Genomic DNA, 27,973 nt, shown 5'->3' with positions numbered 1-27,973 from the left:
CAGTTTTATACACAGATCACCTAAAAGAATACAATTATGTCATCATATGGAGAGAGAGAAAAAAAGAACAAACATGCCAAGTGTTTCGAAATAATTTATTCAGTAATACAAATACAAAACACCTCTCTCACTTATCATAAAATAGGCAGGTCTTGCTCCACAGAAACTGACAGCAGTTTGCCTGAAGTTACAATGCAGCTCAGCTCAGATGATACCTACAGTATGTGAAGAACGATTCCATTGCTACTTTAAAAGAACAGATTCTGCAAGGTTTTATTTCCAACAAGCAACCAATAGTTCACCCAAAAAAAAAAAAAAAAGTCCAGTTCTGCACGACACTGCAGACCAGTGCCGGAAGTTACATGAGAGTTGTGATTGCAGACAAAAGCTTTGAGTTTCGTTTTGTTCTGACGGTAAACAGAAATATCAGCACAGAGAGGCGCTTCTCATTTCAGTTCACTCAACTTCTCACATTCTGCACTCGCAAACCAGAAAAGAAACCAGTGATACGTCTGACAGGATGGAAGTCAGGTTTATTAAAAATGTTTTTCCCCCCCAAATCTGAGAGAACGCAAAAGCTACACAAAAAAGAAAGGTGCAGGGGGCTGGACACTGACAAACAAAAGGAGATTTAAAAGCTTCATTTGAAGATTTTTGCATGTCACTTCGTCTTGTGCTTTGGCCTTTAAAAGGAGGAAATGCATCGCACTTTTAGCGTTTGGCTGGATGTATTCCGGAGAACAGCAGCTTAATTAAAAAGTAAAGGTTTTGATTTGACCTAAAACCATAAAGAGGTGTTCTATTGTAGCCAATAAAACCTCGCTCAAAAGAAACAAAACTGCTTTCTAAAGTCTCTTATTTCACTTGGTGCCCAATAAAACAGCAGCACATCTTCTCCTGCTGGTCCATAGTCTTTGCCGCTGTCCAAAAACATAAGCTCATAAAAAAAAAAAAAAAAGTAAAGAAAAAGAGGAAAAAAATAATAAGACAATTTCAGATCTCCAGTTGCTACTCAGCCTGGCAGCCTCCCTGCATCACGAGTCAAAGCTCCAACACCTGCTGAAGGAACTGCACGTCTTCAGACGAGCTCGAGTACCTGTGCAGAGAGAACGCACACCTGTGACCTCTTGTTGTTACGGGAAAAAGCAATGAATTAAAGCTCCTCTCCAACAGCTAAATAATAATAAAACGACAAAAGGCAGAAACCACAAAAATAATTAACATATAGCAGTTGGACTGTATAACGAGGCATTTTTAAAGTTCACCCAGACTAGCGTGGCACATCACTAATGCAGAGCTGAAATCACTGCTATCACACTGCACAGTTCATGAAAATATTACAAAAATAATTTCTTTAGATATATTTTGTGTGTGTACTTTGATTCCAAACAGAAGCCAGTGAGGTGACATTTGGACTTCAAGAGTGGAAGATTAAACACGATTACACAGCAGACAAGCAGGCTTGAATTGGATCAGATGCACAAGGATTTATCTTTGTGAGCGTGTTTAAACAGTTATTCCTAATTCATCCTGGGATATTGCCAGGAATGTGTCTTATGGAGAATCTTAAAGAAATTTGACATTTCTGGTTCAAATTGTCAGTGAGCGTCTACAGCCATCTGCAGAGCACAAAATGAATGCAACAATGAACACAGCAAAATACGACAATATAAACACCAGATCTATATATCCAATCGGATTTTTTGTTTTATTCATGTCTTATTAGTGTTTGGCTTCACACTTTTGTATCCTGATCGCGCTCTTACAAAAGTTTTTTTCTTCAGACGGCCTCATTAAAATACCAGAAATGAGTCAACTAAAAGGACAGAACATGATTACAATGTAAATGTCATGTTTTCAAACAAAGGTCCAGTACCCTCTATGACACCAGTCTGAGTGCTGCAGTAGGCCTGTGCTTGTTGCCGTGTTTTGTACAGATGATACAAACCTTAATTGTTCCTTGACTGTTGGCAGCGATTAATACATTTGACTCCTGAAAAACAAAAGGTAACACTTAGAGCACAGATAGTTAATTACCTGTAGATTAATACTCAACACAATATTCTGTGTGATCTGAAAACAACAATCCTTTGCAAGAAAGTGTGAGAAACTCCAGATGTATTCTTTCTCAGAGTGTCAGGATTTTAAGGTGTGACTGACACCGTCTCAGTTCTATGACCGCAAACTATGGGTGTGGTGTCCCAACAAAGCAGGCTCTTTGGGTTAGCTGGCTCAACAAAACCTACAACTACACTCACAGATGAAGGCGGGGCAGGGGTAGGCAACTCCAGGCCTCGAGGGCCGGTGTCCTGCAGGTTTTAGATGTGTCCTTGATCCAACACAGCTGGTTTAAATGGCTAAATGACCTCCTCAACATGTCTTGAAGTTCTCCAGAGGCCTGGTAATAAACTAATCATTTGATTCAGTTGTGTTGACCCAGGGTGAGATCTAAAACCTGCAGGACACCAGCCTTCAAAGGCCTGGAGTTGCCCACCCCTGGCCTAAGGGTACAACCCCCAACTAGGTTTTGCAACCTTTGGTTTTAGAACTGAAGAAGGCTCTTGGACGAGAGGTGAAATGTCTTCAAAACCTTAAAAAAAGACCAGTCGCCTTCTCATTTCAAGCTCCTAGGACATTTGTTACCATGGTGATCTAACTAAGGAAAAAGAAAGCCACCTTTTTACCTGACTTGACAGACCTCACTAACCCATTAATTTCGCTTTGTAGTGCACCCTTCAAAGTGCAGTCAATGACAATGTTACTGAGTATAGAGGTGAGCTCACTCCATCAGGCAGGGCCCTCCAGCAGACAGCACTGACAAACTCGTTGGTGTCGTCCTCCTTCTTATCCTTGTCCAGAACGCTCTTCACTGTGTCAAACTTGAATGTTAACAGTGTCTTGGAAAGTCCTTTGTAGTACAGATACAGGGAGTTGTTCTCACTGCCTGTACACACACACACAAACACAAGTATTTATGGAATGTAAGCATGTTATCGTTTCTCCCACTGAGGGAGTGATACAACACAGACAATTTGACAGTAATGTCTTCTTTGAAGTAACTGCTCACCACAGGCAACGTAGTCTCCGTTTGAGGCCAGGCCCACAAAGTTCTTCTCGTTGATGTGACCCTTGAAGGAGCGCAGGCAGTGAGGTTTGTTGACATTCCACAGCTTCAGCTGACTGTCCGTCGAACTGAGGACAATAGCGCAGAAAGAAATGATCAATATGGAACCGGTGGGCCTTAGATGATATGGCGTGATAACCCACTGGGGCCAAGTCCAGCATTTTCATTTTATCAGGATTCAAGGATCAGGATTTCTACTCTGTGTGTAGAAAGATTCTCCATTGTTCGGCAGCGGTGCTCGTTTCAGTAATTATGCAAATGTCATTTTTATAACTTGTTTCTTAAATCCAGCTTCACAGACAGAGTTACATCCATGTCAGTTTTTGAGGGCTCCACGATGTAAATGAGCCTTTATACATTTAGTGTTTCATGCTCTCTTTAACCCAGTTTACATTAGACAGCTTCTTTATGATATTATAAGCAGAAAGTACACCGTAACAGGTTTTACAGAATATTTTCCTTTGCAGGAAAAAGAAACCTTTCAGATATTAAATGGAAATGCAAAGCCGACAGATGTACTTACGCAGAAACAATTTCCTCTCCGTTGACGAACTTGGCATAGGAGACGGCCTTCCTGTGGCCTTTGAACACCATGATTGGCTGCTTAGTGTTGCGGAGATCATAGTAGTGAACACAGTGGTCTAAGAGAAGAAAGCAAAGTTTAGCATGTGTTCAGATGGGAAACATGAGGAAAATCGTAGATTAAAACAAGTCTTAGATCAGCTCCATTTAGGAGCCACCACAGCATTTAGAAAAGTGCAGTTAAATTTGGACTTAGTGCAGTTTAAATTCAAATGCAGAATGGCTTTCCATGTCTGCTTGCTTACTTTGATAACCCAGTGCTACTCAAGACACTAAACCATCTACAAGGCCGAGGAGCAGTTTCCTTCTCTAAGCTGAGACGGCTTCGTTGTTGAGCCACAGGAAGTTTGATAAAGCCACAGCAAGATACTTCTGGATAACGCTTGTACGCTCTGCTCATCCAGTGTTACAGTGTTTCTGTGTATAACCAAATATTTCTTACAACTTTATATCTCCTTTGGGGGACTAATGAATAAGGTATTCAGCAGTTTTTCTGGACCACAAGAGTCAGTGCCGGGTGAAGAAATGTAGCTGACAACAAAGAAACCACAGTGATGTGAGAGAAAAATCAACAACAACAATACTCCAGGGGCCCGTTCTTCGTACGTCGCTTACTACATCCAAGATCAAATGACACATCCAAGATCAAATCATCGCGCTAACCGTGAGCTCGCTAATCCGGTTCCCTGAACACACCTGCTGTTGACGATTACTACAGCTGGACGCAGGAATGTGACATCACTGGGTGTCGTAAAAGGGGCTACGCATCGATAGTAGAAACATTGATCGGCAACCCGCTGATTGGTCGGCGAAAATGTCGAAGGGGCGTGCTCGGTATTTTCCGGCAGCAGAGCAAGAACTCATGAGTGAGGGATTTCAGGAGTTTCAGAGTTTAATTAAAACGCAAGAGAACACTGCAAAGGCTGCAAAAGCAAGGAGAGAGGGCTGGCAGAAAGTTGCTGACAAATCAAACTCGTAGGTAATTTAATAATAATAATAATAATAATGGATTGGGTTTATATAGCGCTTTCCAAGGCACCCAAAGCGCTTTACGATACCACTATTCATTCACTCCCACATTCACACACTGGTGGAGGCAGCTACGGTTGTAGCCAGGCTGCCATATCGCGCCATCGGCCCCTCTGGCCAACACCAGTAGGCGGTAGGGTAGATCTATCATATGACACTATATTGTCCAATATCATATGGCATTATATTATATTATAATATGTTATATTATATCCCCTTTCACATTAGAGCCACAACAGGACCCACAAGAACATGGGAACAAGTAAAAGTGGAATACAGGAGTATTCTACAGAATGGTAATATTTATCTCTTAGATTGCTTTGCGTCTCTTGGCAAGGTAATACTGGCCTGTAATACTCTGTTAGTTTGTTCATAACAGCAACCAAGAAAAGGGCAGAGGAAAAAAAGACAGGTGGTGGTCCTGCACCCCCTCGTCAACAAGTTGGTTAAGTAAATAATACCCTCACGGGAATATCGATATCTCTCTATGAGCACACTGTCGCGCTGAGCTAAAGGATCCTGTCTATCCCGCAATATACGCTGAATTCTGAGGACTCTCCTTATCAATCTTGCACCTTCCGCAATGGGTGGCTCGCGTATACGGACAGGACATGGCTGCGACAGGCTTCCCAAATCCACCTTCGCTTTTATAGCCGTGGTCTCTCATCTTGATTACACGAAGTAATTTACAATTACTACTCTGAAATATGAATTACATCTGTAATAATCACATACATGTAATAGAATGTTAATAGTTCATTTCCCTTTTTTAGGAAATGACCTGTATGTATCTGTGTGACATCAATAAAAGGATCAGGTGCTGCATTGTCTTTAGTTACATTGATAATATTTATTTATGGTGAAACAGTGGAAAAATATCGCTGTTGCTTTCGTATAAATGAAGCGGACAAACCTGCGTGGCCGCGATCTAATCCTGTTTACATAAAGTGAACCTGCTCCCGAGCAGGTTTACGCTTACGGCTCTGTTGCTATGACAGCAAGTCCCGGATGAGCTTCGGGGAACCGACTGATCCAGGATCACGCGAAATCGTCAACAATCTAATCCGGCTAACCTACTTAGCGAGGTACGAAGAACAGGCCCCAGGTTTGTCTGGCTGAAGGGAGACAGCTGGGTAGAGTAAAATCTGTTTCCCCCTTATTTAGTCTGAACTTAACTTCTCATAGTAAATACCAACCAAATGCAGGCGGACGTCAGACACTGCACCTTCACATTTAAACCTGCTGCTACACCAGCTTCAATGACACTTGAAGTGTCCTTAGATGCAAGGTTTACACAGTTACAAGGTTTTGGTACAACCTATGCGGTGTAATCAAAAGCTTCTGAGCTGCTTTCGCCCAATGAAAGTCCAGTTCTATGTTTGCACTTGATTTTGGCATTTTGGCAGAGCTTTTCGACATCACCCTGGCTTAAGGTTTAAGAGAATTTTATCTCAAAATCTTTGCTTTTCCACAACCAAGACTAAAGTAACAACAAACAAGATAAATCACACATGAAAATCTTTAATTTCCATCTCACCTGCACAACCGAAGGCCAGATGATATCTGGAGGTTGGGCTGAATTTAACACAGCAGACGTTAGCCTTAGCCTCAATGCTAGCCACTGAATTGTCAAGATTAGTTGACCACAACTTGACTGAAGAAGAAGAAGAAAAGAGCATGCATAAAAAAAAAATAAGGGCTGATACATGGTGGGAACATTATTTTTAGATATTGCATCCCTCTCTTACCTTTAGCATCATCAGAACCTGAGGCTAAAAGCTTTGGGTCCATGAGATTGAAGTCTACACTCCAACACCTTTTTTCATGTTCCTGGAAAGGAAGCAGAGGAAACCTTAAAAAGCCATCATTACTAATGTAATGCCTAACGTAATGAAGCTGCGCTCCAAGCATCACACCTGGTAGACTTTGGACCTCTGGCCTGTGAATCCATCCCACAAAATAACAGTTCCCTCATAGTCACTGCTGGCCAGGAGGTTTTTGTGATAACTGCTCCAGCTGATACAGCTGCAAAAGACAACAGGAACTTGAAATATTCGAGTTTGGCGCTGCTTATTTCACTACAAACTAAGTTATCATTTCTTTTCATGAACTGTATGATTAGTTTTTTTACAGTCACAATTTTGGAAAAAAGCATCCTGTAGATTTTGGATCCATACACGTGACTCAACATGTGGATTACTAAGAGATCAGCATTAGAGGAAATGCATTTATCAGTTTCCTTCACCTGATTTTGGAATTGCAAGTCATTTCGTTGACAGGGTAGTGGATGTCCACTGCATCCTGGATCACAGTGCCGTACTCAAACACCTTGATCTTTTTGGTTACGCCAGCGATGGCAAAGTAGTCACAGTCTCGGTCAAACTCAATACTGAAACAAAGGAAAATACGGTCAAAGACAGTGACACACGGTAAAATGTCACGAAACAACTAAAAGATGATGTCCGGTCATACGTAAATCAAACGTTTCTTTTTTTTATACCTAGACACGATACTGGAGCCATTATAGAGGTCACTGGCGTATGACAGGGTGGCCAGCGGCCGCACAGAGTTATAGCGAGTGAACTTTGACAAACACTCCATGAAATCATCCAGCTGATTCAGGTTCCTGCCCTCATCTGAAAACAACACGCACACAGTTAACACAGCATTTGTGAATTATACACATTGTGGAAAAAAACCAAATGGAGTCGTTGCCCATAACTAAGAGCTTAAACACAGATGCCCTGCTTTAAGAAATAATACCAGTTTTCCAACTGTGTGCAAATGAAAACGCCATAAAAATGATCTGACCACAGCAGTCTAAACCCTCAACAACAGCACCTGTGATGCGGGACATTTTGCTGGAGAAGTAGCACTGCTCTAGATCCTCAAAATGAGCTGTGAGCCTCTTTCTTCTTGACGCCAGGGTGCTGTTGTACCAGGTCTGACGTTTTCCCTGAGGAAACAGTCCCAAGAGCAAAGTGAAGGCAGTGCCAGAAACCTCAGAGTGTATTTATAATTTTCCTCCAAATACATTTGTGTTAAAAAGCTACATCTAAACGTGACAGGCCCCCTTATTAAAACGCACCAGCCATTTCCAGCTCCAGATATTAAAGCTTTGCTGGATTTACAGTTATAACCCCAGTAAAATGATCTTTTACTGGGCCTTGGTGCAGCCCGTTACTTCATCCTGTCTGAAACAGTTTTTACTCCAAGCTATTTTTTTTTTTAAAAAATAAATAAATCTCTCCGCTGTACCTGGGCTGCTCCACCAAATCCTGGAGGCTGGTTGTAGTCGGGTTGGTCTATAATACTACTGCAACTGCTCAACACAGAAACAAACACACAAGACGTGGAGTAAGTCACACCACACAGCGACTGCTGAAGCCTCTGGCATCTCGACTGTATGCACTGGCTTTGTTCCACACAGACAAAGCAGCCGTTGTAGAGCAAGAGGCAAAACGTTTTCGTGAGCAAGCACACATCTGTGCTCGTAACGAGCTCCTGTTTTGGTAAACGAACAAGGTGAATATGGTGTTATTATGTTCTGCATAGACACATTTATTATGCGGCAGACATCAGCATTACCTGGGTGCTGGAGAGGGAGCTTCCACATTAGGCACAGTACACTCAGCCTCCATCACAGGAGAGTACAGCCCACTCATTTCCTGGAAAATGACACCAACATAACTTGTTTGTCCATCTCAAGCTGTGATGATGAGCGGCCCCAGGGTTTTGTGATTTCACAGCATAATATGTTTTTATAATCATGCATTCTGTTCCCCCGTATTTTCGCAAGAGAACATGTGAATGAGGGCACAGCAATCCATCTTTGGACTGCGCTTTGTCAGTTTACCTACCTCAACACGTTTGATGTCTTCTTCGAGGAAGTTGAGCTCTTTCTGCAGTTGCTCTAGTTGCTGCCAACAAAACCAAAAACACAACTGAACGCGCTTGCCTTTGTTAACACCTACAAACACTTAACGAGTTCTGGTGGACTGACACAAAGCTGGGTGTCAGCCATTACAAATACTGCTCTTTTCTCAGCACCGTGTCAGCTTTGTGTGGGAAATTTGTGCAGCGTACCTCTCTCTTGTTTCTCCTGGCTTCTTTAAGGAACTCCATGAGGATCTGTCTCTGAGCTGCCTGGGATTCCTAGTGGAGATATGGACAGCTTACATAATCAAGTATTACTTGAAATCACAGAATAGTTTTGCTGATCTGCTGAAAAGACACTCGAGATATCATTTGTTCTCAGTTCAACACTAGCTTTCATCCTCAGAAAAGCACAAAATAATAACAGTAGTTCTAAAGCTTGTGATTTATCATTTTAGTTGTACTTTCGTCTCTGGCTTTACTTCCATCCCAGCTACAGGAAATGAAAGCAGTGCTGTGCAGAACGGGGAAGGATCCTGTCATGAAAAGGTTCACACAAACAAACTACTCCGGCCAGTGAATGCAGCTTGTTTTGGTGAATATGCTATCGTTCAACTAAATTCTCACCCGTGTTTCCACAACTGTGGACTAGCCCAAAGCTAATGTTTACATTTAACTTTAACTTGGCGTTAGCAACAAATTACCTGATCGACTCCTCCCCCTCCCAAAAAAAGCCCACAGTCACATTGAGCATTTCTTTTCCTTCTTTAAGTGCACTGCAAAAAAAAGACTCCACACTATGCAGCAGGTTGCACATCACACCTCAGCAGCCAACAATGCTCGACTGGCAGTCACACTGTCACTGTGTGTTTTAGTATATTATAAGCTGTGCTTTAATTTCAATTTTAACTTTGGCTCATCTTGTCACTGAAACAACACAAACAACAACTTCAGTGCCAGAATCTTTTTTTGCAGCGATTCCCTTACTTTGACTTTCAGCACGTTCTCCTTATTTTTAGCTTCTTATCAAAATGCAGTGTGGATGACTTAGTTCAATCATTTACTTTCTATAATTAAAAGAAAATGTGCTTAAATAAATATAAGTCTGTTAAAATCTTAGACTTTAACCAATGTTTTACCAAGCGACCCTGTTAAATATCTGTCATTTCACCAACCAACTATCTATCTATATTTTTGTAATATATCTATCTATATATTAAAGTAAAGAAATGATACCATTTTCCAAAAAAAAGTAAGCTGATACATCTGTGATAGAATATTTTAACAACTTTAAACACTTCAGGCTTCGAGTGTGAACATATCAGAATTGAGTTTTATATTCATTTGAATATTTAACCATTTTTGATCCAAACACTGTGGTAAACTCTTTCCTCTGGTTAACCTTCAATCGAACCATGAAAATGCTCAAGAACACCAAACCTAAGGGTCTCTGGCTGTTAGGCAAATACTGATGACAACTGTGTTCTTTGAAAGCATGTCATAGGTTTCAGATGGAGATAATATCTGACTATTTCTATTCAATTCTACTTAATCTTCAATGAAAACCAAAGAGTAGCTCCAAAGCAAACATCTCAAGGACTGAAAAGCACCACCACACCCACACTGACTGATGCTGACATTTAAGACGGAGACTAAGATTCACTGACGATTAAATCTAACATGTTGATGTTTTTTGGATTATATTTAAGGTTTGGATAGCTGAGTAACAACAGTAAACACGAGAGGAATACTAACAAAACATCAAAAATACACAGTTAAGTGGCAGGGACCTAAATTTGACTGATATGAAATATCTACATGGAATCCAAAACTGGTAAATCAGAACTGATTAAATAAGAAGAATGACAGGCTAAACAAAAACAAGCCCAATCAGATATGAAATATGTCCAGAGGCAAATTATCACACACATGCTAACAATCAATCAGCAATGAGTGTATACAGAATAAGCAGCAAGGCAAAGGAAGACCATTAACTATATACAATATCACAGCTAACTATGGAGCCCTTATTTCTGAACTAGCTTGGACAGACACCAATTAGCTGAATTACTGGGCTAGCTCTTGTGTGAGTCTGTCTGCTTGTATGACAGTCAAACAGTGACACACGGCATGTGTTTGTGTGAAAAAGAAACAGAAAGACGAGCATGTGCTTGACAGCGAGAAAGCTCAAGGCGTCGTGTAGCGCCATCTGAAAATCTGAAAGACGTGTTTGTAGCATCCATACTTGCAATTCAAAGGCTCACATTTCAAAACTGGTCTGGATTTTACATCTCATCATCAATGCAAGTCTTAGATAGCGCTGATGAAATCTAAGGATGTAAAGTCCTACTTCTCTTTTTATGTCACGTAAACTGACAAAAAACAAAACAAAAAAGGATGTGTGAAACTGCCCAGAAACCTTCTGACAAAAGCAACATCTTACCATTGCTACCAGTGCTATATACACATACAATGCCTGATTTATTATCAACATCTGAAGTCTAACGCAACCCAAAAGAACTTCTTTGTGCCAGGAAGTCTGACAGAGTGACGCATTTAATGTGATGGACATCCTGCTGTATTGGAGCGCTTTGAGGGGTCCAGAAAAGCGCTATATAAATGCAATCCATTATTATTATTATTATTAATATTAAATGTTTGTCACATTCTGTAAGAGGGAACACCTCAATAGTGCGGTCTGATACAATGATGACCTCGACAGCAAACACATTATTGTGTCATCAGAAACTCAGAATATTACACAACTTCTGTTTGTTTCAGATTAAACGGATCAGAACCCACTGCCTCCAAAACAACAAGGTCTTAACTGGACGTCATAAATTTCATTTGTTGTCTTTCCAGAACAAAAAGTGGACATTCAGTGGATATTAAAACATTTCCATTATGTTTTATATTACTGATTGTTTTCCACTGTGACAACCTTGTGATAACATTTAAAGAATAAATTTAGAAAACTTGTAAAAGGATTAACAAGCTATCAGCAAAACATCACTTTGACTTTTAATTGAAATAATTATCCATCCATTTTCTTCCACTTATCCGGGGCCGGGTTGCGGGGGCAGCAGCCTAAGCAGAGAAGCCCCGACCTCCCTCTCCCCAGCCACCTCCTCCAGCTTGTCCATGGCAACACCAAGGTGTTCCCAGGCCAGAGAGATATAATCTCTCCAGCGTGTCCTGGGTCTGCCCCGGGGACTCCTCCTGGTGGGACATGCCCGGAAAACCTCGCCCAGGAGGCATCCTTGTCAGATGCCCGAACCTCCTCAACTGGCTCCTTTCGATGTGGAGCAGCAGCAGCAGCTCTACTCTGAGCCCCTCCCGAATGGCCGAACCTCTCACCCTATCTCTAAGGGAGGCCAGCCGCCCTTCGGAGGAAGCCCATTTCTGCCGCTTGTTCTTTCGGTCACTACCCACAGCTCGTGGCCATAGGTGAGCGTAGGGACGTAGATCAACCGTAGATCAACCGGTAAATTGAGAGCTTCGCTTTTACACTGAGCTCTCTCTTCACCACAACAGACCAGTACAGTGCTGAAATAATTAACCCTTTGTAATTCTGTCTCTTCACTGCATCTTGTGCATTTTTCACTGAAACCTACAAGATCTATATCTACAAGCTCTGATCATGTGATCAGTTTCATGACTTAATAGCCATTAATTATGAACCTCCTCGGTTTGCACGGATTGCATTAACAAACTTTACATCATTTTAAAGAAAAAAAACCCTCCACTGAAACCCATGAAAAGCTAAAGAGCTAAAAGAGTGAAACAAAAACAAAGAAATGCACAGATCAGCCTCTCACTTACCGCTTCCAGCTGCTTCTTCTTCTGAAGCAGCAGCTCGAGCATCAGGTTGACATTTGCCAGGTCCAAGTTCTCCTGATCAGGACTCAAAACATCCTGGAAGACCTGCCACCGAGACCCATTCTGAAGGTCAGAGACACTGATCAGTTACAAGTAACAAAACATATTTTTAAGATGCTTGACATCTTAACAAGGAGAGAAAGAAATGAAATCAGTTTCAGAACATGCTGTACTCACTGGATGATCTAACTTTAGCCTCTTCTCTTCTGACCTCTGTTTTTGTTTAAGGATCAGTTCATTTACTGGGATGTGGTGAGGCGGGACAGAGGAAGTTGTAGACAAGGGATAAATAAGAGAGGAGAACCGGTGGAGTAAGTATATGACAAAGAAAAAGACATTGTCACAGCTAAGGAACAACACATTTTACTTGTGATGAATAAAAGAAAAGTGGCAGCGACATCTAGGGCTGGGCCATATTATACCGTTCACGGTAATACCGGTATAATGTTAGGCAACGATAGGAAAATGAAATATGGCGATAGAATGGGAGTAAAACGCGCATGCGCAGTGCCTTTGTTTTCATACGCACATGGCCGATTGTTGAGTGAAACAGATGAACCAGAATTGGTTTGTAAAAATGGTGCAACTTCCATGATGTGGAACTGGTTTGGTGTTTGTCCGTCAGATACACGACAAAGCACATTTTTTTGCAGAACATGCAAGCGGCCGTCGTTATTGTCGTATTTGTCGGACTAAGATGCTCTTAAATCTGGGAGTAATCTGGGTCCTAAACTCCGTACCTTCAGGTCAAACAACACTGCAGCATCACTGAGAGTAGGGCTGCCACGATTAGTCGACTAGTCACGATTACGTCGACTATCAAAATCGTCGACGGCTGATTTAATAGTCGACGCATCGTTTGAAGCTTTGTAAGATCCCAAAAGACGCAGGAATAAGTAGCAGGATTTAAGAGTGTAATAACGGACTGAAACAGAAGATGGCAGCACTGCATGTACAAGGATGCCAGCTGTCACTACCCGATCCGTACCGGAAACCCGATCGGTACCCCGCATGCACAAATCTTACGTCACTTCCTCTTTTTGCCAACATTGCGACATTCAATATATTTGAATGATACCGTTAGCGCTAGGGCTGCCACGATTAGTCGACTAGTCACGATTACGTCGACTATTAAAATCGTCGACGACTAATTTAATAGTCGACGCATCGTTTGAAGCTTTGTAAGATCACAAAGGACGCAGGAATGAGTAGTAGGATTTAAGAGTGTAATAACGGACTGAAACAGAAGATGGCAGCACTGCATGTACAAGGATGCCAGCTGCCGTTAATCCCCGAAGAAGAAGAAGTAGCTGTGTCCCAGAATTCATAGCGCAGCTGTCAACAATGGCGGCAGCTAGTTAGTTTTAACTTTACTCTTATTATTCTTTCTGGGTCACAAAATAAACGTTTAACATATTTTCAGGCGAGAATGTAGCTGTGTAAACCTCAAATATCTGCTCAGTTTATCAGGACACCACATATTTTCAAAAGCGCTCCGACGTTTTCGGAGACGTCTGTTACCCACTAGCTCGTTAGCTAGGCGGGGGCAAGGCTAACTAGAGCCGTGAGAACACCGGACTCCCGGCAAATCGTTTTCAAACCCACCGCCGTCTTTCGCTAGTCAGGTTAAACATATATATAAGTCACTTAGATAACTTAAATGTTATTGTTTGGCTTTTTTCAGTATTTTATTTGTTCCTGAGTAAATCGGTTTGGCTGAGATCAAAGTTATAGTTTTTGCACAGCTAAAACTGTCAAGCAGACAGCTGATTATCAGAAGTGTGAGACGCTGGAGAATATACTCCGGTGTCCTGTTATATTTTAGAAAGCAAGGAGTTTATTAAACTCCACCGAAACAATCTGCAAATTTCATTAAAATTTAATAAACTACCATCTTGTCTTTATTTTTAGTTAGCACCTTAAAAGCTTAAAGCTGTAAGCTAATGATAGTTATATAAGAGCAGATGCTGCTGGTGCAATAAGCTGTAGTTTTACGTCCAATGGATGATGATCTGATTAGTCGACTAATCGCAAAAATAATCGGTGACTAGTCGACTATCAAAATAATCGTTTGTGGCAGCCCTAGTTAGCGCCCAGTTAGCTCCTAGCATTTCTCAACAGCTCTGCCTCCTTTTCGACTGCCCGGGACATTTAAACAATGGATAATCCGTATACAAAGAAATTCATGCTTTTCTCCTCAACAGAGAGCGTCCCCCGATTGAGCAACAGCGCCGTAAAATAAGAAGAATGGCGCCTAATTATAGAGTTAATAATGCAGACTTTGTAATATCTCACGTGTAGATTCATCAGCCAGATTAAGTGTTTACAGTTTGTTTACAGTTTTTTTTTTTACAGTTTCTTAATTGACAGTGATAGCGCACATCATCATCACTATTCCAACAATCCTCTCCTCACAGACAAGCATAAACACACTCGACTATCGCTAAATCAGATTTAACACACGTTTGTAATGACGATAATTCAGTTTATAATAGGGTTTATTCGCTCAGTCAGCAGGTGGCGGTATCCTCGTACACTGGGGAGTAAACTGCCATTAAACGAACAGAAGAAGAAGAAAACATCTGCACATGCGCTGTACGGATCGGGTAGACCCGATTTGTACGGTCAGACTTTACACATGCGCAGTAAGGATTGGAGTTTTTGTCTACATTGTACTGAAATGCTTCATTATTGCAAACATTTTAAGATATACTTGTTATTCTTAACATCTTAACAGATACTCTGACCCATAACTATCGTAAAACGCTACGACCGGAAGTAGAAACCTTTCGTGCATGCGGGGTACCGATCGGGTTTCCGGTACGGATCGGGTAGTGACACCAGCTGCCGTTAAACCCCGAAGAAGAAGAAGAAGCAGTGTCCCAGAATTCATAGCGCAGCCCAGCTCAGTTTCCAACAATGGCGGCAGCTGGTTAGTTTTAATATTACTCTTATTATTCTTTCTGGGTCACAAAATAAACGTTTCACATATTTTCAGGTGAGAATGTAGCTGTGCAAACCTCAAATATCGGCTCAGTTTATCAGGACACCACATATTTTCAAAAGCGCTCCGACGTTTTCAGAGGCGTCTGTTACCCACTAGCTCGATAGCTAGCCGGGGGCTAGGTTCACTAGAGCCGTGAGAACACCGGACTCCCGGCAAATCGTTTTCAAACCCACTGCCGTCTTTCGCTACTCAGGTTAAACATGATATGAGTCACTTAGATAACTTAAAAATGTTATTGTTTGGCTTTTTTCAGTATTTTATTTGTTCCTGAGTAAATCGGTTTGTCTGAGATTAAAGTTATAGTTTTTACACAGCTGAATAAACGTCAAGCAGACAGCTGATCATCAGAAGTGTGAGATGCTCCAGAATTTACTCCGGTGTCCTGTTATATTTTAGATAGCAAGGAGTTTATTAAACTTCACCGAAACAATCTGCAAATTTCATTAAAATTTAATAAACTATCATCTTGTCTTTATTGTTAGTTAGCACAGACCTGAAACACTTAAAGCTGTAAGCTAATGATAGTTATATAAGAGCAGATGCTGCTGGTGCAATAAGCTGTACGTTTTACGTCCAATGGATGATGATCTGATTAGTCGACTAATCGCAAAAATAATCGGTGACTAGTCGACTATCAAAATAATCGTTTGTGGCAGCCCTAACTGAGAGTTAAAAACTGTAAATTCTTTCATCTTTAATAAAACGATCAGCATTGCTGCTTTACCAGGTGTAACTATGAAGTTTAACTTCCAGGCACAGCCCGAAGAGGAGACATGGGCCCATCCTCCCGCAGGCCCACCACCCGCAGGAGGCGCCATAGGGGTCGGGTGCATTGTGTGCCGGGTGGCGGCCAGGAGCGGAGGCCCTGGCGGACTGACCCCCGGCTGCCAAGACTGGCAATAGGGACATTAATGAATCAATGGTACAGAAGTGGAGGAAGCAAGAATGAGTTTAATAAAGTTTGATTTATCTGACTGCTTTGTTTCGCTTAATGTGCCTTATAATCCCGTGCACCTTATGGTCCGAAAAATGCGTACTGCACACTGCAGTTTAATGTGGAAGGTTGTCTTTTTGCGCTAGTAATGTTGTGGAGTTGTATTTTGTCTCGCATCAATTATATCGTCAGTTACATCGTTATCGCAAATTTTCAAATATATATCGTGATAAATATTTTTGGCCATATCGCCCTGCTCTAGCGACATCTTTATCATCATGCATTTAAATACCTACACAAAGTGTTTCCTTAGATTTTTGTTTGGCCCATTTATGACAAAAAACTTTCAATTTTGACTTCATTCAAATACAAAAGTCTCATTTTAGTACTGATTATGAGCTAAAGACAAATCAATTCAAATATTGTGATTTTAAAAACCATGAAGTGCAAAATTGCCATAACAGCTACATTTTAATGTCCAAGTTAAAATGAAAAGCTCTGAGAAAAATGATTCGTTTAGGAGCTGATCATCTGACTGTTAGAAAAAACCAAAACATAACAAAACAAAAAACCCCTCCAATTCAAAATACCCACCAAGAAAGTTTGGGTAGACCTGATCCACATTATCGATAATATAGTTACACTTGGGACATCTGTTGCTGTCCTCCAGACTCTGGCGGATACACTTGAAACTGCAGGATGGAGAGAGAACAGATAAATATTATGGATATATCCAGCTCCACATTTCAATCCAAGATCTTACAAGATTAGCTTTAAATGATTCATAGTCAAAATAATCTTTATTCATCCCATACTGGGTCTTCTTCTGATTATATGTGACCTTCAAAAACAGGTTTGATCAAAGCCAGTGCTCTGATCCTGTTAAGGATATCTGCTCACACCGACATCACCAGAGAGTAGACAAACTATCTCAAACTGAGGCATAACTTGCTAATGCGCTGATCTTATTACTTGGATCTTTGGTCATGTTTATTATGAGCATTGAAAAACAAGAAATGAGAATTACTGAAAGCAAACACAACAGGCATAAAGAACACTGAGCCAACTGTGGATTACCAGTAATCACGTTAAGCTTTCCCATAACTTTGCTGAAGAGTCTACAGGCTTATATTCAGCTTTAAACCATTTACTGTCATTAAAAACTTGTTCATATTTTTGCTGTTTGGGGTTTTTTGTTTTTAGATTACTACAACCAGCTTTGCAGTTCAATACTGACAGTCACACTGTCACTGTGTTTTAGTATATTATAGAGCTGCGCTTTAAATTCAATTTTGGCTCATCTTGTCATTGAAACAACATAACCGAGATGAAATTACCTCTGTGCCAGAATCTGTTGTGCAGTAATTCCCTTACTTTGACTTTCAGCACACAACCTTTTCCTTTTTGCTTCTTATCAAAATGCAGTGTGGATGACTTAGTTCAATCATTTACTTTCTATAATTAAAAGAAAATGTGCTTAAATAAAATATAAGTCTCTTCTATTTTAGACTAAATTAAATATCCGTCATTTCATTATCGATCAAAATAACTAGGATTTTTGCCAAAAAATAACACTATTTCCAGTAGATTTTACTGATTCTGGTGGCAAAAAGCCATTGTGCTTACTTTTTTGACGTTAGCCTAATGAATCCTGATTAATTGTCTGTGCAAAACAAACAGAAAGCCTTTACAGGCTTTCCACATTAGTGAAAAGTTGAATTCAGGGTTCATTTTCGCCTTGAATACAAAACAATATTGGTGGCCTCCTCTAAAGGAAAATTACCAGGATTATAAATTAGTTGGACATGTTTTAACCCTGAGCTTGCTTTTACTTATTGAACTCCCAAACTAAAACGCAGAAATGTACACCAAACAGACTCACTGCTTTAACCAATCTTGCCTTTGCAAGATTTCGAGTCAGAAAAACTCTTGGGTCTGACCAGAGTTCTGCCTGGTGTGCAGAACTTGGATTGTCATGGGTTTGATGTTGCTATTAAAATATAGCAACACTGATGTGACGGACAGGACTACTTGGAACTTCCTCTAGAAGCCCATCTGTAACATTAAAACATGCCCAAACAATAAAACAAAATTCAAGAACAAAAATACTAAAAAATAAATAAATAAATAAAAAACCGTCATAAGTTTTTTTTAAGTAATCAGCTGTAAGTATGGATGGCCGCAGAGTGCATGGCTTTTGTTAAAGAGAACTTCGTTCCTTCAGTCTGTGACATTTGTTGCTCTACAGCATTTGGGACACTGTCGAATACTTTGCTGTGCGTAACTCTCTCTGCAACACAAACACTCACCAAAAACTGTGCCCGCACTTCGTCATGTGTGCCTCGTCTATCATTTCGAAGCAAATGGGACTGAAAAACAAGCAGAAGCCCGGGTCATCGTGCAGCTCTCAAACTTTTACGGAACTCACCCCAAAGCTCGAGTGCAATACAAAACTAACCAGACGAAGTCGTTGCTTTTATCTTCGTATGAATTCAAGAGACCGTTGTACAGTGGTGCCTGATGCAGGGATCTCTTTCTGTTACCAGAGGACGCAGACGGTCTGCTGAGAGAAGCTAAGCCGCCCCGGGCTGACGGCACGGCGGCCAGAGTTGGCACTGACAGGCCGCCCTCTCCGGCCGCTGCAAGGGTCCGTGAGGGCACAACGTTTCCAGAAGTGCTCCCATTACTTGTGGGAGCGCTGCTGCCACCGCCACCGTTTGTATTCCCAGTGCCTCCTGTACTACTGCTGCTACTTGTGCTGGGCACTGAACTCGCCCCAGCAGCGCTTTGCTGTGGCCGGTTGCTTGACATCATACAAGGCCGACTAGAAACTCCCCAAATCCGCTGCGTTGCTATTCAAAGCATCCGGAAAGAGCAGCTATTTGGCTACTTTAGCAGATTTGCTAGCTAGCTGGTTTGCTTATGTGCTAACATCCTGGGAGAAATACAAGAATGGCCAAACATCCAGCGGAGAGAAAAAAAGGTTGGCCGTCGTTGTCTGGTTCAACGTTTGTCACTAGCAGCGAATTCCAAGAGCGCTGGAATCTAAAGAGAAAAACAGACACGAACACTGTAACGGCCAACAAAATAAGAACGGCTGCACTGTTCAGAAGATTATCCGGCTAGCTACTGTTAGCAACAGAGAGAAATCTCTTGAGTTTCCTCGATTACTCCGGTAGCCGCAAACCTCCTGGTTTTAAATTATCGCCCCCTAGCGAGAAGGAGTTAAACCGCGCTGGTGGAAATGTACACTTCAGGGAATTATCGACTCAGGAAAAAAAGAGCACAGCTTTTAATTTGGCTTTCAGTATACCAATCCTAGTCTCTATAACTGTTTTAATGCTTACATCATTTGTACGTTTAAGTAGTATCATAAAGGATATAGTCCTATGACCCATGCCATGAAAAACAGACATTAATGTTTATTGGAGGGCAATGTAGCAGTGCTGAATTAAATACTATCCTCGTATTTAACACAGGGACTTTTCTCAGTGTTAATAACAACACTGGGAAAAGGAGTTTGTTTATTTCACTTCATGCTATGTTATGTTACTCTGTAAAATACTTTTTGCGATGTGATTATATTATTATTATTATTATTATTACTACATGTTCTGTACTACATTGTAAAGCCTACTTATAGTAATTCAACAGAAAAAAATGTCTTTGGTTATGGACTTTTAAACATGTGTGCTGTTTTATTTCCTTGTTTTCTTTCTATTTTTGTAACCCCTTTAAACAGTGTGTGTGAAACACAGTTATCTCGGCTGAAGCTAGAATTACTAGCTTTTTTTATAACTTCCCGCCATACTGGCTTTTGCTGCTATCCAAAGCTCAAATCACACAAGGAGGTTGTGAGATAATGTCCACGGAAGCTTTGAAGAAAATTAGATGAACAGGTGGACATGTTTACAGAGATTCATTGATTTATTGGAGAAATATAATAAGATGACAATGTCCAGTTCATAAACTCAACTAACAACATGTAGCCATGAAAGTTAGTGGGGCAGCTAGTTAACACACAAACAACAAAAGAACATCAGGCAGGGACACATATTGCATGTATGCATTTTTGTCATCATCTTCTAGATTCAAGATTAAAGACCCTTTTTTTGTTTTTTATTATGATATTTAATGACACAAATCTTGAAAATATATATACTATAAGACTGGGATTTAAAAATATCGCACACTTGGACTGAACAGGCTATGTGTATCTATAAGTAATCTGTATACCTGAGGGATGTAATAGTGTGGAGTGGTAGAAAAGTGTACTTTACAAACAGCTTCCACAGCATGTCTTTATCCTGTCTTCCTTCTCTCACCCCAACCAATCACAGCAGATGGCCCCGCCGCTCCCTGAGCCTGGTTCTGCTGGAGGTTTCTTCCTGTTAAAAGGGAGTTTTTCCTTCCCACTGTCACCAAAGTGCTTCCTCATAGGGTGTCGTATGATTGTTGGGGTTTTCTCTGTATGTATACTTTAAAGTCTACCTTACACTCTAAAGCGCCTTGAGGCGACTGTTGTTGTAATTTGGCGCTGTATAAATGAAATTTAGAATTGAAAAAGATTTTTACATTTTTTTTTCTAAAATGTAGTGCATATGCAGATGTTAGCTTCCCTCAGAGGACTCTGACATTTTCAGTGCAAAAATCCAGTTGAAATGATGAACACATCTAAAAATGTTGCCACATATAAAAATCCATAACAAGAGGACCAAATGAAGAGTTTTGTGTAATCAGCATCCCCTACTGAATAAAAGTCGGTAACTGTGATAGAACACAGATTCAGTTGTTTAACACATGAATACTGCCTCAGAATTCACTTTTAAGTTAAGAGGTAAGTACATCTCAAGAATCAGACGTGTATCTGCGGCACCACAGATGTCTCTATTTAAGAAATACCTCCAAATATTACAGAGATTTCTGTCCACCACACAAATGCACGGTGGCTCCCGTGCTTGTCATTCTTTCCAGATTGCCTTTTTACATTAAAAAAAAATAAAAAATCAAGCAGGTAGGTCACATCCACAAAGTGCAGCTAGGGGCCGAGCCAACACAAACAGCATCGTGTCATTCAGGCATCCACCTGCAGCTTTGCAAATAGAACCCGAGGAGCACTAACATATTCACGCTCACAGTTTGTCCAGCCTGCTACTTGATTTTTCCATTTTTACCTCCATGTGGGCAAATAAGGGGTCCTCCACGTAGGCACGCACGACATTGGATTTTCCCATGTTTTTGTTTGCGGAAAGAAGTTTATATGTTTCATTATGGAGCCCAGTTAGGATGGAGAGTACGTTTTTTTCAGCTAGAGGAAAGTTACTGAGTACGTCGAAGAGCAAATGAGTTTCTCTGAGAGGGGACCACCATGTTAAAGGGGCTTCCTCTGTGCTGCATGCAGGCGGTGAATCATGCTGAGTTTAGAAGAAGCCAATGGAAAGTCACTGTGCTAATATCAGTAGTGATGCAGTTTTCACAAAAGCTCCAAAAAGAGGAAACTTTTTTCATATTTCAACAAGGCTTTAGAGATCAGTAGAAAATAATTTGAAAGAAAAAAAAGGGCAATTAACGAGGCGACCGTGGCTCAGGGGGTTGGGAAGCGTATCCGTAACCGGAAAGTCGCCGGTTCGATCCCCTCTCTGTCCTGGTCTTGTGTCCTTGGGTAAGACACTTTACCTTACCACCTACTGGTGTTGGCCAGAGGGGCCGATGGCGCGATATGGCAGCCTCGCTTCTGTCAGTCTGCCCCAGGGCAGCTGTAGCTGCCTCCACCAGTGTGAGAGTGAATGAATAGTGGCATTGTAAAGCGCTTTGGGTACCTTGAAAAGTGCTATATAAATCCAATCCATTTCTATTATTATTAATGAAAGTGTGAAGCTTCCAAGCAATGAAGCAAATGTTGCCCAAATGTCGCAGCTATTGATTTGAACACCCTCACTGCTGAATCCTGAATCCTTGGAGTGAAACACCTGCAGCACTGTCCACACACCATGCTTCATGTGTCTTCCCCCTCGGCCCATCTCCCTGCCCCACTTCTATTTCACACCAGTGGTGGTGAAAAGCACTCTTTTCTTCATTCTTCCCCCTTCTCATTTGTCCTCCGCATCAGCCTGGATTTTCTCCCATTGGGCCCCCTCCCTCTTCCTTTTTCTTTTTTTTTTTTTGCATGAGGATCCAGGTTGTGTGTGTGTGCATGTGTAGAAAAGAGAGCACAAGGGGAAGGGGACATGGAGCTGGCCTCGGGGTCGGTGGGGTCAAGACGGACAAGCTGAGATGAAGGATAATCGGTGGAGGTCCCTTACAGTGGGGGGTGAGGCCCCGGAGGAGCACCCCCTTTCAGACGCTCTACCAGACACCCCACTCCCTTCTATGGCTCTCTTCCTCTCTTTCTCTTCTGCCTCTTCTCCTCCATCCTCTGTTTTTGTTGGAAATTTAAAGACCCCCTCCCCCCCTCCTCCTCTGATTTCTCTTGTCCCCCTCTTCCTCCAAATGCAGTTGCAGCTGGATTTCAAAGGGCACTTCTGCAGCAGAGAAAGCTGAATGTTTAGCAGGCTGCGTTTGTGGAATTCCTGCCTCCCACTCTTTAGGACCGTTTTTTGCCCCTTCAGGGGCCCCTGCCATAACTGCCGGTGGCCTCCCCCTCCTCCTCCATTTCCATCTCCAAACTTGAGCCAGGGCCCTGTTGGCAAATTGAGCCTCACAAAAAAGTAAAATAGTAAAATAGAAGGTGTGGAACAACAAAAAAGTGGACTACAGGAGGCCTTTTTTTGTGGATTTATTATTAAAGATTTAATTTCTACTTAAAAGATAAATAATGACTTATTCATAAAAAACACAATGTGCAGTTTCAAGACTTTAAACTCATCTGGGGAAATATCACTTCTTAGTGATTTTTAAGGATCAGTATAGATTTTGTTTGCAGCTTCTGGAAACATTTCAGTGAGGACACCTGTCTTTTGACTTAGACGGCCTGCACAAGATGCCAAAATCTATCTTCCCATTTGCAAGGTATTCATCATGGCTTGAGATATTCATCAATGTACGATAAGCTTCAGAGCTGGCGCGGAAACAACAAAGAATTTAAGGAGACCTGCAACACTTTAAATGCATGTTTTCTGTTTTTTTGCTTTCGAATGCAAAAGTAGTAGCATTACTGAGTTTCTGCCCGAAACACGCTTACATGCACAAGCTCTAAAGGCAGGGAAAAAACAAACAGGGTGAATATTGAGGTTGAAAGAAAATGAGTTGACCATTAAAGGGGCCTTTCATTTGCTTTTGTGAGAGACTTCAACCACAGCCCTTCCTTCCTCCAGAGGACAGACTGCTCCTGATAATGGAAATTACAAAAAAAAAAAAACAATCCGCTGGACCTTCAGTAATATTTTGTCATTTTTGCATAAAAAACAGTATCAAAAGATAGTAAAATGTATTTTTTTTGGCTGTTGTAACACTTCACTATGCAAGTATATGTCTGCATGTATGCAGATGCACACAGCTTTTCATAGAATCTGTTCACTGGGCACCTACAGACGGACAAATCTGTGTGCATTGCATTATTTCGCCATCATCCACCTTGGTTTAATTTCTTCCTCTCTGCCTAACCCCCTTTTTTCAGCCTTGGCCCACACGAGCACAAGAGTTCAGCACAAAGCAGGTAGCATATTTGGATGGTAAAAAAAAAGACCAAAAAAAACAACCTTTTTCACGTGCAGGACAGATGTTGTGCCTGTCTGTGCTGCACCAGTGAAGAGAGCCAGAGTGTGAGTGTGTGAGTGAGACTGCAGGAGGGAGGGAGGGAGGGACGGCGGGAGAGAAGAAGGAAAAGGAAGAGAGAAAGTTACTCAAACTTTACCTATTTCATTTAGGGGTAATGCATGTGTGTGAGAGAGAGAGGGGAAAAGAAAGAGAGTGAGGGAGGGTCATAGGGAGAAAACACTTCTCCTCCCCCATCCCAGCCACCATCATTCATCCTTTGCCAGGTTAGAGAGTCCCATTAAGAAGACATGGACAACAAAACCTATACTGTAGCTTATGCTGCGATTGTTTTCTACTCAATCTGACACCAGTTTACACAGTAATCCACTGTGTGACTTATGAATATCATAATGCAAATATACATTATGTAATATTATAGCATAAGATAGTATAATATAACGTATTAAAACTTGCAAGTTGCGCTTGTGCACTTGCCCACGCACAAGTGCACTTTTTTCCTGGACCATTCTCCACATTACCAGATGCACAAATGTTTCAAGATAGAGAAGGACGTCAGACCTCACTTTAAGCTCCCTTTAACTCTCTGAGTTCAAAGCCGTCATCGGTGATGACCCCCGTTTCCAACCCCTACCAATGACTATAACACTAACCCCATGCAATCAAGCCAAGTCATTTTTTTCATTGCTCTCCGTGGGACTTCCAAGTCCCAAGTGGAAGTAAATCACCATGGAGGTGGCATTTGAAGGATGAGAGCCTAATTTTACTCACATGTAGCAGAACAAATTTTTACAAGCTGGTTCCTCCACAAATACACCCAGTGTCAAACAAATGCAGTGGATTCATAAGCATCCTGTTAGGTTAGAAGGACATCACACGAACTATATTTGCCGTTTGGTTTGGATTTCTCCGGCCTATTTGCATGTTTAGCAGCAGTCTTGCATTGCCACCTTTACTAGAGTAAAAGGGCCAGGATACTCCTCCCACCGACAGTGATGATGGATGGATAGGTGGATGGATGAGGTCAGGACAAGAATAATAAATGCATAAATAAACTTTACAGCCTTTTTCCTCTCTCAACTCTGGATCAGAGTGATGCACAGCGCAGCAGCAGAAGAAGAGAGGAGAGGATTTCCCTTGTAAAACTCAAGTGTGAGGGAGAGGGTAGGACGCCTCCCCCTCCTCCTCCATCACCACCACCACCACACTTCCCCTACCGGTGATGTCAGGGCGGGTAGGGGCTCCCTGATAAAAACCTTTGGACTCGGGAGAATGGGAGAGAGAGAGAGAGAGAGAGAGAGAGAGGTGAAGGAGTGAATGGAGGAGGATATTACTACAATTGCATAAACCGGTGGAGAAGAGCAGCAGCAGCAGCAAAGAGCGCACAGAGACGCACAAGAAAAAAAGAGGAGTTCGAGCGCAGACGCAGAACTCTGATTGACTCTGATGGACTAACGCATTCGTCCTCTTACAGAATTTATAGGGACGCTCAACAAGTGGGGCTTTTGCTATTTTAGGGCTGGCACTTTGCGCTGCGCTTTATTTTTTCCGCTCTTTTGCAGTGCTTACTCCGATCCACCTTGCGGTCAGATGTTTCTTTTCTTTTTTTTTTGGAACAGGACGCACTAAACTGATGCCGCAGTGGTCAGGTAAACAGAAACAGCAGGTCTTGAGCAAAGAAGGAAACCAGATATCAGATGATTTTATGATTTAGACAAATTTGCCAATTTTACTTCTTCATAAAACAAACATTTGCGCTGATAATTATTTCTAACATACTAAATCAGACCGGTGTTTCTTTACCTGGTGGGCTTTGTGCAAGGCTTGCACAGATAGTTCGGTGTATGCTCTTTTCCCTCTAAGATGAAATAAAGAGTCAGAGGCTGCAGATATACTGCGGACACGCACGGGAAAGGGGGCAACGCGTCCCCACTAAGTGTCTGCGCAAAGTGCACGCGTGTGCCAAGCAGCGATTTAGCTTCACTTCGCAAAAACTCTGAATTTTTGCCGTGATTCTTTAGCAATATTGAACACCTGCTTTTATTCCAAATCTACAGCTTCTAAAAATCCTCAAGTTTGAGTGAGAAACTTTAAATGTCCTCTCGAACTCTTTGGGATGCACTGATGTATGTTTTCATCTGATTGCTTTTTTGTTTTTGTTTTTTAAGTAGGTTCATTACAGTTAAAAAAAAAACAAAACAAAACAAAAAAGACAGAAAAAACAGCTATTTTTTCTGTTGCTTGTGAAAAAAATGCGCAGATTTCTCTCATCTCAGCCTGTGTGAGATTCCTTTGTTAAAAATAATAAAAATAAAAAGGCTGAAATCTCCTTTTATACATCGGCCAAACGCTGAACCCGAGAAAATGCTGTTGATCAGACTACTGGCTGTCTTCCTCGTCTTCATCGCTAACACGTGGCTGCTTCGCTCCGATGCGCTGAGCCTCTACAAACGTTCCTTGGCCCGGCATGCAGACCGTGAGCTGTCCAGGCTGGCAGGTGAACCCTGCGCCGTCTCCGGCGTGTGGAGGTCCCGGCGGCAGCCCAGCTCTCACTCCCCGACCCAACAACGCCCTCCAGCGGCTCGTACGAGGACGCACACGAGCCGGAGAGAGCTGTACACTGTTAAGAGCGCTCGTGCGGTCTGTGCAGGAGGGTGCGGGTTGGAAGCCGGGGCGCGAGGGTTCGCTCCTGCGGGGGAGGAGGAGAAGGGAGGCCGGGGAGACGCCGAGATGGTGGCGGGGAGAGAGGGGGGCGAATATTTCGGGTCGCCCGGAAGCTCCACTGACAACCAGAGGGAGCAGAATGAAGTCGGCGCAAGCGGTGGGCAGTCTGTCAAAGACGCCGTGTCTCCCTCGCGCGCCCCTCGCGACCCCCGCTCCAGGTTCACCCGCAGCCTCCACGGGACGTTTCGCTACGAAGAAGAGGGCAACTCCAGCTGGGAGAAAGTCGCCCCGTTCAGCTCCACGGATTCCAGGGGGCTCCAGGTCCTCCAAAGGCTCCAGCAGGGAGATGAAGACCAGTCCTCCACAGCAACCCCCGAAAGCGTCACGGAGGACTACTCTGACGAGGTGCAAGAGGGAGACTGGCTTCCCGCGGGCACCTGGGGGAGCCCTGTACCAAAAGTGCCCCCGTCCTGGATGACAGCCCTGTACTTCAACGGGCGTCGGGAACAACTGAAGGTGAAGCTGCCGGCGGGAGTGGAGCTTCCGAGGGCCACGTTCAGCCTGGAGCTTTGGGTGAAGGCAGAGGGAGGGCAGAGCAATCCCGCGGTCATAGCAGGTGGGTGCAAACTCTTCTTTACAACATCAAAGGTACCACTGTTATCTAGTTAACACCCATGTATGACATGCCACAAAAAGTTTGCCATCGCTCCCTTTTAATGACAATCTTCTGTTATGTGTTGCACGAAGTTCTCTGAAACTGAAGCGAGGTTTTTACTGTTTCAAATACACATCACTGATCAGGCAAACTCAGGCGCTGAAATCATCCGATTATTAATCTGTCAGATGAACTAAACTAACAAGCAAATATCTACCAATCTGTGCACGGCTTATCCTGTAAATCAGCTGGACTGAAATATTATCTTTCATAAAAAGTCACATCATTAAAATGCCAAACCTTGCGGTGACTGCGGTCATTCATAAACACGCTCACTGATTCAAAGTGCTTCCGTAACTCCGCTCTGTACTGCAATTACACAAGGCTCACAGAGCTAAATAAAAAAAGGGGAAATGCCTGCCTTAGATTTCTTTTTCTTAAGTTAGTGAACTAGTTAAATTAGTTAATGAAGTCAATTGTTTCCAAAATTAAAATCTGCCACTTATGCCC

General features: G+C 42.2%; 2 protein-coding genes across 2 annotated transcripts in view; one reads left to right on the top strand and one right to left on the bottom strand.

Annotated features, from left to right (window-relative positions):
• Nucleotides 1-81: 81 nt before the first annotated feature.
• Nucleotides 82-20,097, bottom strand: cop1 (COP1 E3 ubiquitin ligase). The gene is made up of 20 exons (XM_026150159.2): nucleotides 18,890-20,097; nucleotides 18,741-18,800; nucleotides 17,026-17,123; nucleotides 12,668-12,732; nucleotides 12,434-12,553; nucleotides 8,822-8,890; nucleotides 8,596-8,655; nucleotides 8,324-8,403; nucleotides 7,994-8,057; nucleotides 7,577-7,691; nucleotides 7,236-7,371; nucleotides 6,981-7,124; nucleotides 6,652-6,760; nucleotides 6,484-6,565; nucleotides 6,273-6,389; nucleotides 3,648-3,765; nucleotides 3,068-3,192; nucleotides 2,784-2,944; nucleotides 1,949-1,993; nucleotides 82-1,096 (listed from the first exon to the last, which is right to left on the bottom strand). The coding sequence occupies exons 1-20, from the start codon at nucleotides 19,243-19,245 to the stop codon at nucleotides 1,079-1,081; spliced, it is 2,142 nt and encodes a 713-aa protein (XP_026005944.2). The 5' UTR covers nucleotides 19,246-20,097; the 3' UTR covers nucleotides 82-1,078.
• A 5,014-nt stretch (nucleotides 20,098-25,111) lies between these two features.
• The window catches only part of pappa2 (pappalysin 2), a 96,295-nt gene continuing 93,433 nt past the window's right edge, over nucleotides 25,112-27,973 (top strand). Inside the window, exon 1 of the mRNA XM_026150132.2 lies at nucleotides 25,112-27,424. Coding sequence (XP_026005917.2) covers nucleotides 26,509-27,424 — 916 coding nt within the window. The 5' untranslated portion in view covers nucleotides 25,112-26,508. The remainder of the gene's footprint in view (nucleotides 27,425-27,973) is intronic.

Source organism: Astatotilapia calliptera, chromosome 18, assembly GCF_964374335.1.
Source record: "Astatotilapia calliptera chromosome 18, fAstCal68.1, whole genome shotgun sequence".
NCBI lineage: Eukaryota > Metazoa > Chordata > Actinopteri > Cichliformes > Cichlidae > Astatotilapia > Astatotilapia calliptera.
Note: the sequence above shows the minus strand (reverse complement) of the source record. Positions and strands in the feature narration are given on the sequence as shown.

What these genes read in the sequence shown, in the direction of transcription:
- cop1 (XM_026150159.2), bottom strand. Translation starts at nt 19,245, where the DNA reads ATGATGTCAAGCAACCGGCCACAGCAAAGCGCTGCTGGGGCGAGTTCA. An exon ending in ACTTGCAATTCCAAAATCAG is followed by an intron (nt 6,761 to 6,980) that starts GTGAAGGAAACT and finishes TGTCTTTTGCAG; the next exon opens with CTGTATCAGCTGGAGCAGTT. An exon ending in CGGAGACTACGTTGCCTGTG is followed by an intron (nt 2,945 to 3,067) that starts GTGAGCAGTTAC and finishes GTGTGTGTACAG; the next exon opens with GCAGTGAGAACAACTCCCTG.